Source organism: Salvia hispanica, chromosome 5, assembly GCF_029641045.1.
Source record: "Salvia hispanica isolate PSC_SH4W2 chromosome 5, Shi_PSC_v1, whole genome shotgun sequence".
Lineage (NCBI taxonomy): Eukaryota > Viridiplantae > Streptophyta > Magnoliopsida > Lamiales > Lamiaceae > Salvia > Salvia hispanica.
The window spans coordinates 1,547,786-1,561,166 of NC_142696.1; the positions used below are offsets into that span (position 1 = coordinate 1,547,786).

The 13,381-nt window shown below is 36.0% G+C and overlaps 1 protein-coding gene and 1 non-coding gene across 2 annotated transcripts; both read right to left on the reverse strand.

The window, feature by feature from the left end:
* Window positions 1–4,350: 4,350 nt before the first annotated feature.
* On the reverse strand, window positions 4,351–4,423 carry TRNAK-UUU (transfer RNA lysine (anticodon UUU)). The gene has a single exon. It is a non-coding gene; the product is annotated as a tRNA-Lys (tRNA).
* A 421-nt stretch (window positions 4,424–4,844) lies between these two features.
* Window positions 4,845–6,294, reverse strand: LOC125186244 (uncharacterized). The gene is made up of 2 exons (XM_048082598.2): window positions 5,198–6,294; window positions 4,845–5,122 (listed from the first exon to the last, which is right to left on the reverse strand). The coding sequence occupies exons 1-2, from the start codon at window positions 6,292–6,294 to the stop codon at window positions 5,068–5,070; spliced, it is 1,152 nt and encodes a 383-aa protein (XP_047938555.2). The 3' UTR covers window positions 4,845–5,067.
* Window positions 6,295–13,381: the final 7,087 nt, after the last annotated feature.

Here is a 13,381-nt window from a genome sequence, read left to right on the forward strand (position 1 = left end):
TATGATACTGTGCAACTGGTGGTTAAATATTAACTAGTGTTAACACCCGTGCTATGCACGGGACAAAAGATTTTCAAATAATAAAGATGTATTAACAGCTAAATATAAAAAATAAATAATATAGATTAAATAATAAAAAAGTTTGTACTTCTCTTAGTATAATGTAAATTTACCATTTCATATTCAGAATAAAATTCTATACAATTTTAATATCTAATATGATTGTAATAAGCATATAAAAATGGGTCCTACATTCAACTATCTCTTTTCATTTACTTTTCTTTATATTTCTTAAAATTCGTGCCAAACTCAAATGAGACTTTTAATGGCGGACGAATGTGGTAATTATTTTTTCTTAATCACAGTTATTATTTTTAAATATTCTTATGACACGACATATTATGATATTAAAAAACCTTGACATTAAATCAAACATAATTAAAGAAACATTATTAAAGCGTACCTTTATGCTAATGATTTATAATTTTTTATTCTATTGCCATTAAATAATTTCTCTATCCCATTGAAAATAAAATATATATTTTTTTTAATTGTTCTGTTAAAAATGAAACGTTTTTTATATAATAAAAACAATGCTCTCCTTACTTCTTCTTCTATCTTCATTAACTTACAAAACAAAACTAAATAAAATTTCATGTTAAAAATAAAATGTTTTATATTTAATGAAACGAATAGTGTATTATTATGGCTTAGTTGGAACTAATCAAATATTAATCATTCATCTCTTGATGCAAAAATTTGCAATTGGTGTGTGCTTTCCTCAATCAACATGTAAATCTGAAGAGTACCGTGCATTAGACTCAGTAGGGAATAGTGCACCTGCATGACATCACTCATTAGCATCCATATACAATTGATTCTTTAATACTACTAAAACTTATTTCAAAACAGAAATATTTGATAAACAGGAGTATATATCATAAATATATTATTAATTTATATTTTAATTCAACAAAAAATATTCAATATTATATAGTTTCGACTGCTCTAATTACTACTACATGTTAAGTCACATTCAATAATGAATAATGCTTCATTCATATAAGGAGATCAGTTAAAACATATAAACAAGAACTAAGACCAATTTTGAACCATTAGATTAGAAGATCTAGTGGTGGATATAATGCCATGTGGAAAAATTTAAATGAGTATTAAATAAAATTGAAGGGTATTAATGTCAATTCTCTCTTATTAAAACTTTAAATTTACATAACTCACTCGATTTATGTTATTTTTTAGCAAAAAATATATCAAATTAAAGGTAATTTTATAAGGATTCTAACGATATCTTACTTGCATATGTTCCGACGACGTTCGGATGATGAAACTTAATGATTTTTGTTTCAGTTTTCGTAACATATTTTTTATCAACAAATACATAAAAAAACCTCAATATTATGCATGTAAAATCTCAACATTATGTATGTGAAATCTCAACATTATTCACGTGAAATCTCAATAAAACTGTATTGAGATTTTGTCTACTATTTATTGAGATTCGTAAGATTTAATCTCAACCACTCATTTTAAGATCCAAGGGTGGAGATTTGGTCTTGATTTTTGATTGTGATGCTAAAAGCATTAGAAGATGACCCATATAAATATATTTTATACAACTATCTATACACCTATTTGGCTATTTGTATAAGCTGTATAATATGCATCCAATTACATACATATATAATACTACTATTAACTGATTTTAGTTGAATTAAAACTATAAATCACTTGATAAAGAGTAGTATATTGAATATACTTAATTAAAAGAATGTTCTATACAATTGATATAAGCTGGATAAATAAAATAAAACGATTAAATAAAATGGATAAATTAAATAAAATAATTAGGTAAAATACGGTTAACAAATTTGTTAAAAAATGAATATAGAGTTTAATGGTGCTAAGAAAGAAATAAAATATTAGTAGTAGTATAATAAAAACGCACCATTGAATTGTTTAAATCATGTGGGCCTGATCTATTTCTTGGGTCTACACTGCAGCACACATTGTTGGGCGCCTTCGACTTGTTTTAAAAATCAGACCGGCAAGCGAACCGAAAAGACTATCAGTTTACGGTTTAACTGGTCCAACCGATTGAACCACTGGTCGAACCAGAATACTGTAGCAAATATATATATAAATAAATATACATTATAAGGAATATTAAAATATAATATATGATCAGATATATTAATCATATATTACAAAAAAAATTAAATCATACTCCAAATATATATCTAAAAAATTAGTAATAATTAAATACTCCACATATTACACAAAAATATTAAAACTTATATTTCATTAAGTATACATCATTGCATACAAATGTTAGTATTTAATGAATAGTAACATATAATTAAAACTTAGAAACGATAGATAATAATTTAAATTTAGTAGATGATAAATATAATTAAATATACCATACGTAAAATTTATTGATGATAAAATGTCACTAAAAATAAGAAACATGTAATTAGTGGTAAATATAATTCCATACATATACTACTAGTTAGAAAATATTATAATATCGTTGATTCATAATATTAGTTGAATTCAAGTTATGCCACGAGAATGAAGGTGGCGCAGTGGTTGATTCGTTGTTTAATGTCTAGGAGGTCCCATGTTCGAATGCTGCTGGTGCAAGTTACTTTAACATTTTTGAAGGTATAGTCCAAAACCGGTTCAACCGGTCCCCGGTTTTCGGCCGAACCGGCCGGCTCAAGCGGTTCAAAACGCTTGAAAGTCTACTGGTTTAAATGCACAAACCGGACCGGACTAGGCATCGGTTCGTGGCCGAACCGATCTGACTAGCTGGTCCGAACCGATTTTTAAAACACTGACTTAAACCAATACAAATAAAAAAAAAATTCAAAGTGAACTGTACTCCCTCCGTTCCATAACTATAGAATCATTTTGTCATTTTGGTAATAGAGTCATTTCACTTTTTAATAAAAGTCAACGCACCTACTTTACTCTCTCTTACTTTTTTCTCTCTTTATCTCTCTACCTTTTTCATTTTCCACTATATTCTTTTTTACTTAACTCACCTAACGCAATTTTTCTTAATATTCGTGCCAAAATTTTTTGCCTCTATTACTATAGAACGGAGGGAGTACGATTCAATACAGGTCCACCGCTTCTTCTTCTTCGGAAAAAAATTACTCCTATTTTCATTTTCTATTCAACAATTTCCTCAATTTCCTCAAGTACTGATTTCATTAGATTTAGACTTTTTTTTCTCTCTCTTTATATTTGTTCGCTTGAAATGCCATGCCCCCTCTCTATCTTCTCTTTCCCTTTCTTGTCCTTCTCGGCGAATCTGCATACAAAATTGAACATATCACCACATTTAAGAACATAACTAATTATCAAAATAAATTCAAATCAACGGGCTTACATATAAATGTCACTAATAAAACCGATATAAATGTCACTAATAAAACCGATTTTCAGGACACCCTTCATTAGAACTGTAGAGAAGTAATCCCCGCCCTTGCCTTGGACGACTTTGACCTTGGCATATTCAAGATTATCAACAATATGCATGAATATGTAGAAGACCCAGCTGCTACTTTTAATATCTTTGTTGCCGGTGTAGAAAGCTTCCACCACTTGCACATTCTGACCCCTAGGCCCCACCTTCACGAACACTTCCCCCACCTCCTTTTTGGAGGACAGATTGTACACGAACCAAACACATGAATAGTCCAAATACTCATAATGGATTTTAGTAAATTGTGGATTTAGAAAGTACAATGGATTTTAGTAAATTGTGGATTTAGAAAGTACTAATAGAAATGTTGAAAATAAGAGTCCAAATAAAAAGGTGTAGCGGATTTTAGTAAATTGTTAGAAGTGTAGTGGATTTTAGTAGATGTTGAAAAAAAGAATCCAATTACAGTTTTTTTGTTAGTTATTCATTTTCCATAATAAAAAAACATCGATCTATTGATGGAGAGGCAAATGCTCAAAGCTCAACTCCGAGCTTGATAATTTGACATGAACAAGTATCGAATTGCCTAACGTCACCATCTCTTTGCTCCTAGCAGTCTACCTCCGGCTAATTTTGTATATAAAAAGGTTGATATTACCTTAAAAAGTGCTTGTTGTTTTTCTTAGTATGTTGCTAAAGATTAGATACTCACAATTTTTGTGCCGAGTTAAGGTTTGATCACATGATTTCCAGTTTGTTTAGCGTTGTGAAAGATTAGATAATGGTAAAGAAATTCGGACAATCAGCATAAAATAAACGATGTTGATGATCTAAACAAAACTAAATAAAGATATTTTTACTAGCTTTTTAAGCTTCCAAATAAGAATTAAACAAGACGCCGTCTGTGGGAATCGAACCCACGACCACGTGGTTAAAAGCCACGCGCTCTACCAGCTGAGCTAAGACGGCTTATTAATACACACTGTGCAATTAAGGAACTTAATCGATTTGACTTGTAAAAAAAATTAAAGTGGAGATATAATTTGAATGTGTAATGAAATTATTAATCTCATTGGTTCAAATTTCTTTACAATAATTTAAGTGCTCACATCTCATGATTTGTTTACCTACAACTTCTTTTAGAAAATAGATTCCTACGCAAAATGTGCATAAATAAGCATACAATTACACGTCAATTTTAGATTGGGTAAATAACACCCCGAGATTCTCTAGCGTTTTCAGATAATGCACTTTGCATAACTCATAAAAAAAAAAAAGGAACAAGATTTTCAATTTCACCAAACTTAATTGAAGAATATGCTCCAAATTCTTTGCATTCAACCTAATATTGCTACAACGGCCGAAAAATTTAGTTGCAGAGCCTTGATATTTGCCCAAAAATTTAATCGAAGGGCCTCAATTTTGGTACAACGTGCCTCTACAAAATTAGCAAGAAATGGACAGATGAATTTGTAGATACTATATAGTAAAGGTTGCGAGGGTTATGATCAAGGGGAAAAAATCTAAAAATTCAATATATACTCCTACAAAAGGGTGAATGGAATGCAATGAATGAGCAAAAGGCATAAAGCTCATTCAACATCATCTTTCATTCACTTGTCTATCATCTCTATCTTCTCTTTCCCTTTCTTGTCCTTCTCGGAAAATCTGCATAAAAAAATGAGCATGTCACATTTACGGACATAACTAATTATCAAAATCAATTCAAATCAACGGGCTTACATATAAATGTCACTAAAAAAACCGATTTTCAGGACACCCTTCATTAGAACTATAGAAAGGTAATCCCCGCCCATGCCTTGGACGACTTCAACCTTGGCATATTCAAGATCACAGTAGTTATTACCAGCCACACGCATGAACACGTAGAAGCCCCAGCTACTACTTTTAATATCTTTGTTGCCGGTATAGAAAGCTTCCACCACTTGCACATTCTGATCCCTAGGCCTCGCCTTCACGAACACTTCCCCCACCTCCTTTTTGGAGGATAGATCGTACACGAACCAAACACATGAATAGTCGATAATGAATAGAATGTCGCCCCCCACATATACGAGGTTCCTATATCCCATGTCATGACCATATAACGGAGGAGGGATGTTTTCTGCAAATATAGCCCATTTGTCTTGAGCAATGTTGTAAGAGAGGAGAGATGGTTTACAATCTAAGGCACATCCTATTCCTCTGCCATAAAGCAAGTGGTGATAGTATATCATGACAACTTCATCGGTCCACTGAAAGCAAGAGATTGCACAGGGACACATAGTCATGGGAGTGGGAACAGGCAAGTCCTCTCCGTTCTCCGGATCATACAATTCAAAGGCAGTGAGTGGACGGGGATACTCACCCATGGAAACACTCAAGTTCTTAGCATCCAACTCTCCTTTCTCCGGGTCGTACAACTCAGCCCAACCTTCTCGTTCAGCTGTGCCCCCGCAGATGAATATCCTGCCATCATGTAACGGGACTAGAATGGGGTGGGAACGCTTTACCTTCATAGCAGCGGGGCAAAGTGTCCAAGACTCACATAGAGAACCATCAGCTGGTGGCACTGCAGACCACAAACAGTTTGTCGGTTCAGACTTTTCTCTATCTTTTTCTTCATCTCTAATATTAATCATGCCCCCAGCCATAAACAAGGTATCACCCACACAGAAAAATCCCACACAAAAAGGTTTGGGTTCCAGTTTTCTTTCAAATCTGGATATTACAAGATCTCGATCACTACAATCCTTCAAGCCCAACTCGTCGAAACTATGATAGTGCATAGTACGTTCGGTGGTAGACCAAAGCACCGTGAAGCGTAAACCGCCCTCCATATGCTGCTGAATGAAAACCAACATAAAAATATTACCCATGTAACGGAAATAATTATCCATCAAACAATGGATTAGTAAATTTTCCATTTAATCATGCCATCATAAACTAAAGTTCAGGCTCAATAAAATTATTGCCAAGAATAGCATGAGACATGAATGTATTCTATTCTATTGATGAGCCAAATAAGTAGTCGTAGTAGTAATTAAATAAAAAGAAGAAAAGACATTTCCTAAGTACAAACTAACTACATATATAAACACAACTATTCAATGTCAATTTGCAACAACTATATCCCATCTTCTTCCATTAGAATCAACCAAGAAATCCATCACTCACATACTGTATATACTTCTTTTTTTCCTTAATGCACAAAGAAATTGATCTAATGTTTGAGTAAATCATTTACCATTTTTTCTTGATTCTTCATCTCCATGAGATGCTCCTAGAATCAAAATATCGAAACAAAAGTTAAATTGACTATGATTATAATATGAGGGGTGTGTGTGTGGCTTAGTTGATTGAATTTACTATTCGAGCTTGATATCTAAATTGCAAGAACTCGAGCTGGCGCTTGAGAGAACGTAGCTCTTCATCACCGTGTATGTCGCTCAAGTCATCACCGCTGTACCTCGGAGTAAAGAGACTCATTTGGCCAAGCCCTTCTCCTGAAATTATTTATTCATCACACCAACAAGATTAACTTCTACCATGTAGTCTATTGAATCAATGAAACTAATAAGCCACCAAACAATGAAATTAGCCCTAAGAATAGCATCAATATCGATTCTAATTCATAAATTAAATCTATGGAGTATTGATGATCTAATAATCCAAACAAGTAGTAATTCAAGTTACAATTAAGAAGATGATGAACAAGCAATGAAATTAGCCCTAAGAATAGCATGAATGCCGATTCTAATTCGTCTATTTATGGAGTATAGATGATCTAATAATCCAAACAAGTAGTAATTAAAGTGTTAATTAAGAAGATGATGAACAAACATACTGATCAATAGAGAGGAATGAGAAGAGGGTTGTGGCGTTAATTCTTCTCTAGGGAAGAAGAGCGATTCATCACATTTTAATAGAAAATTTTTTAACTAAAAAATCTAATTTTAGGGAAATATTCGATTTTCGTTAAAACAATATTTTTCATAATTTAATTATGAATAAATCTAATAAGATCATATATTCTGCAAATTTGAAAAGCCACGTATAAACCCTAGATCAACTTCAAATAAGGCTAACTGCTTTAATCCTCTGAATAATTTTGGCATTATTAGAAAAAACATAAAAAAGGAAACGCCGTCCGTGGGAATCGAACCCACGACCACGTGGTTAAGACGGCTTACTATTAGAGCATCTTCAATGCCGGCTAGCCGATTCGCGTCGCTAGCCGGTCGGCTAGCCGGACCATTGCAGCCGGCCAGCCCGAAATCTGCGTGGGCTAGCCGATTGCCTGGCGCTGGCCGATGCGCTTGCCGTCATTGTGGCGTGCCGATCGGCCAGCACCCTTTTTCGTTTTTTTTTTAAATTTTTGAAAACTTATATAAACGCGATTTTAATTTCATTTTCATTTGCACAATTTGTTTTAACGAGTTTTCTTTCTCTCTAAATTTCTGTACAAGAGCATCATCGAGCGATGAGTAACACGGGTGGTAGCAGTGGTGGTAGTGGTGGGGATGCTGAGGAGTACGAACGGCAGATGAACGAGGCTATGGAGGCTTACATGAACCGCGAGATGGAGCGGTATATGCGAAGGGTGGAACAGCAGGCGATACCTCGCCCTCCACCGGTTGTCCACCGCCGAGCAGTGATTGAGCGGGATCACGTAGCTGCACATCAGCCGCTATATGACGACTACTTTTCAGAGAACCCGCGGTTTCCCGCAAACATGTTCAGGAGGCGTTTTAGAATGCACATGGAGTTGTTTATGCGTATCGTTGACGCTTTGGAGCGTCGGTATCTGTATTTCCGCTTAAGGCACGATGCGGTTGGCAGACCCTGCCACACCTCTATTCAAAAGTGCACGGCGGTAATCAGGCAGTTGGCCTACGAAGGCTCGGCAGACATGTGGGATGAGTACCTCCACATCGGTTAGACGACTGCTCTGGATTGTCTGAATTTTTTCTGTCAGGGCGTGATAAACATTTTCGGTGAGCAGTACCTTCGAAGCCCTACTCCCCAAGATTGTCAGAATTTGATGCAGATGCACGGGGAGCAGCATGAGTTCCCCGGGATGTTAGGCAGCATAGATTGTATGCATTGGGAGTGGAAGAACTGTCCGACTGCTTGGAAGGGGGCCTACACGACCGGCTACAAGGGAAAGAATCCCACGATGATCCTCGAAGTCGTAGCTGATTACCGGGTGTGGATCTGGCATGCGTATTTTGGGGTAGCCGGTTCGAACAACGACCTCAACGTCCTGAACTCGTCGCCCCTCTTCAACGAGAAGTGTCAGGGCATCGGTCCAGCCGTCTCATTTGTGGCCAACGGCAACCGGCATGATATGAGCTACTACTTGGCGGATGGGATATACCCTAGGTGGCATGTCTTTGTGAAGACGATTAGGCACGCAAGTGATGAAAGGAAGGCCTACTTTGCGGACAGACAGGAGTCGGCGCGCAAGGACGTGGAGCGCGCATTTGGTGTGCTCCAGTCTCGATGGACGGCAATTAAGGGTCCAACGCGTTTGTGGGATGTCCAATGCGTTTCCCAAATAATGTACGCCTGCATTATCATGCACAACATGATTGTCGAAGACGAAAGCGTACAACTGACTAGTTGGGCCAATGACGATGAAGCCGGTCCAAGCCACGGAACAGCCACCCCTAACGTACGACGTGGGGTACTTCTCGATGAAGTCGACCGCCTTAAGGAATATGCCGACATGCGCCAAGTGGATGCTCATATTCAACTCCAAAAGGATATAATTGAAGAGTTGTGGGCACGGAGGACTGCACGACCATAGTTTTTTATTTTTATTATGTAATTTTTTTATCTATGTACCTTTTTTTTAATGCAATTAATGAATTTTCCCGTATATGTGTCGTCAATTTAATTCCGTAATTTATTCCTAATTTTAATTTCGTAAATGTAGTATTTTTTGAATTATTTTTATTGCGGCAGGTCTATGGCTGACCTAAATCTGATGTGGCAGGTGGATTTTTAGTGCTGCTGACGTGGCAGGGAGAGAGAGTGGCTGGCCTATAACTGACCTATAGCCACTGTAGATGCTCTTATAGTGCTGTGCAATTTTTGTTAAAATCCAAGCGGTTAAATAATAATTTCACTTGTAAAAAATAAGCATAATTTGAGTGTGTATAAGTTAAGTGCTCACATCTCATGAATTGTTTACATGTCATATTTATAACTTTTACAACTATCTTTCATTAAATAGTTTTCTATTGGAAATGTGCACAAGTGCATAAATAAGCATACATTAACACATTAATTTTAGTATCTGATCTATATTAATGGTACTTGATCTTTCACTTTCTCACGCAAATGGTACCTGATCTTTATCTTATATCGATTTTAGTATCTAGTAACAAAAATAACCTTAGCTACTAAATATGTGATTTTTTGTTATGGAGGAAATTTTTGTAAATTTCCATTAAATAGTACTCCCTCTGTCCCAAAAAAAGATGGCACACTTGTAGATGTTGGTGAGAGAAAATATAATTTTATATTTGATGTGAGAGGAAACTTTTTTCAAAAGAGAAAATGTGACATCTTTTGTGGGACAAACTAAAAAAGAAAGTGTGACATCTACTATGCGACGGAGGGAGTACCAAACATGTGATTATTTTTTTCTTCTCTTTTTTCTTTTTTCTTCTTTTCTTCTTTCTTTTTAGTATTATATCTTCCTTTCTTTTTTTCTTTTTCTTCTTAATTTATGTTTCCTCTTTTTTTCTTTTTGACTCGAATTATTTTAACATGAGAAATACCCGCAAGTGTACGGGGCTATCGCAGTATAGGCAAGTCAAGAGTATCGTATCCACAGAGACTAATTAAGTGCTTAAGTACCTCGAATCAAGATCATTCGCTATTTAGACAACCGAAGATTGGGTTTTTGTATCTAAATCCTAAGAACAATGAATCGAAACAAAGTAAATAAAATGAGATGAGTGAATTGAAGAGAAAGTGGAGAAAGAGTAGAGCTTTGGGATCCAACTACAATGTTATAGTCTTGATTAATCTCACTAAACCTCTAAATCAATCTTCGAGCTATGCCGACTAGGGTCTCAAGAGTTACTAAGTTATCATGAAGGTAAGATCATGCCTTCTCTCGAATGCACATGACCTGTAGGTTGCATGCTAGGCCCAAAGTCTCCTTATAGTGTAAGCACACAACTCCAAAAGACTCCTAAGATTTTTACCCTCACACAAAACCTCACTCCTCTCGGATGATATTGATTAAGGTGTTGTCCACTCCCAAATCACACATTTGTTAATCAACTCTCATATATTATAACAATGTAAAGATGCATTCAAACGGGTAGCTAATCCAATGAATGTAAAGGCGCGGGAATGACAAAATAACTACATGAGTCAAGCATAACATTCAAAGATCGATTCACCTATTTGTGTCTCTAGGATTATTAGGAAAGTCGCTACCATAGGATAAGCCCTCTCTCGAGTGCACCTACCCAGTTGATTAGATTCTAACTATCAAAGTCTCCTTCTAATAGATTAGATTCTAACTCCTTAAGTTCCTAAGACTCAAGTCCTCACAAAGGGTCCCCTCTCTCGAGTGCAGATAAACCTATGTGTTGTACTCGTTCCTTTCACCACGTAAAACTAGCTATCTCTCGATTAATCTAGTTAAACGGACATAGTTCTAAAGTTGGCCAGACAAAAGAACAATAAAAGCACATGAACAAGCAAAATAACCACAAGAGCTAGGCGAAGGTTCAATTCAATTAAATCAAAACAAAACATATTCAAAGTAATCTTCACCCAAACCTCCACAATAAAATTAGCTACTCATGATGTTCATGAAAACCAAAACAATGGATTCAATCAAATACATCAAAGAAAGCAAATAAATACTCCTGTGGAATGATTCTATGGATTAGAGACTCCAATCTCTCGATTTGTAGTCTTCAATCTTCAAATCTCTCTTCAAAGTGTTCTTGGGAAGTGTTGGAATGTGTGGTAGGCGGTGGAATGTTGAATCCCGTGAACCCTAGGCGTTCTTCCTTTTTATCCCCATCAAAAATCGCATTTTTGGCATAAAAATACGCCAAAATAGCGTATCCGGCCGGTGGAATTACAAGGAGCAAAATTCACCCGGCCGGGTGGTCATTTTCGACCAGTTTCTGCCCGTTTCAGCGCATAATCATCGTACCCAGCCGGGTACTAAATTCACCCGGCCGCGTGGAATTTTCTAGAGCGCGCAGTGTTCGTAAAACGGCCATAACTTCTTCCACGAGACTCCGATTGAGGCGTGCGACGCGAAGCTCTTTCAAAGAAGAAGAGATTGATATGCTTTAGGGGCTGATTGGACTTCAAATTCTTGAGTAAATATTGTCTCAAACTAAGGTTGCTGCACATCCACATATTTTGTACCTTTTTCTACACATTCTTAACAAAATGGTCATATACCAAAATAATAGAAAAGTAATCATAATAATATCCGATAATAGACGAAATGTGATCAAAACCATGCAAGATTACTCTCTAAAACCAAGCAAAATCCTAGTATGTCACTTTTCTCTTCTTTTTCTTCTTTATTTTTAGTGTTTTATACATACATCTAATTGCATTCATAATATAAATTAAGAACAAACACCTAATTGAATTAATCATTTAAAATAATTAGATCAATTAAATATTTTTTATTGAATTATTTTATACTCATTTTAGGATTGAAACACCTAACTAAAAATATTCAATTCTTAATATTATTATTAATATAATTCACAATTTTAAATTTGTATTATTGATTAGTTATTAATTTAATGTAAAATAATAATAACAATAATTATTAATACAATATTGTGTAATTCATAATTTAAATAATTATACTATAATTATTTATTAATTACAACTAGTTTTAAGTATTATAACAATGAGGAGTGATCAATTACGAAACTAATTATCAATTACAAATTAAGACCAATTAAGAGCATCTCCAGTGGCGCCCTTTCCACTAGGACTTCCCACTAGAACTTCATGCCACGTCATCACTAGGACTTCCCATTGCACTAGGACTTCCTGCAAAAAAATTAAATTCACAATTATTCAATTTACGGAATTAAAATTTCGACACGAATACGAACTGGGAAAAGCGAATATTTCATTAAAAAAAACATACATTATTCGGAAAAAAAAATTACATAGTCAATAAAAAAAATTAACCACATCAACGTCCACCCCTCCGCGTCCAAACCTCTTTGATGATATATCCTCCTGAAGTCGAATATGGGCATCTCTTTGCCGCATGTCGGCAAATGCGCGCAACCGCTCAACCTCTCCATGAGGTACCCCCATGTTCACTTTCGCGCTGGCCACGCCGTGGCTTGGACCGGCACCCGTATCATCTTCGTTGGTCCATTGAGTCAGTTCGTCACCTTTACTTTCGATAATCATGTTGTGCAAAATGATACATGCGTACATGATGTCGCCGATGTTGTGAATATACCACATCCGTGAAGGACCCTTCACCATCGCCCATCGACTCTGGAGAACACCAAATGTCCGCTCAACAACCTTGCGAGCTGCCTCCTGACGGCTCGCAAAGTAGGACTTCTTTGGTCCGACCGCATGTGTTCACAAAGACGGGTTAGATTGGGTATATCCCATCCGCCAAATAGTATCCCACATTGTGCTGGTTGCCGTTGGCGACGAAACTGATGGCGGGACCAACACCATTGCACTGATCATTGAACATGGGCGACGACTGGAGGACGTTGAGGTCGTTGTTCGACCCTGCGACTCCAAAATAAGCATGCCATATCCACAGCCGGTAGTCAGCTATAGCTTCAAGGATCATCATGGGATGCTTGGCTTTGAAGCCGGAAGTGTGGATCCCTTTCCAGGTGGCGGGGCAGTTCCACTCCCAATGCATACAATCTATGT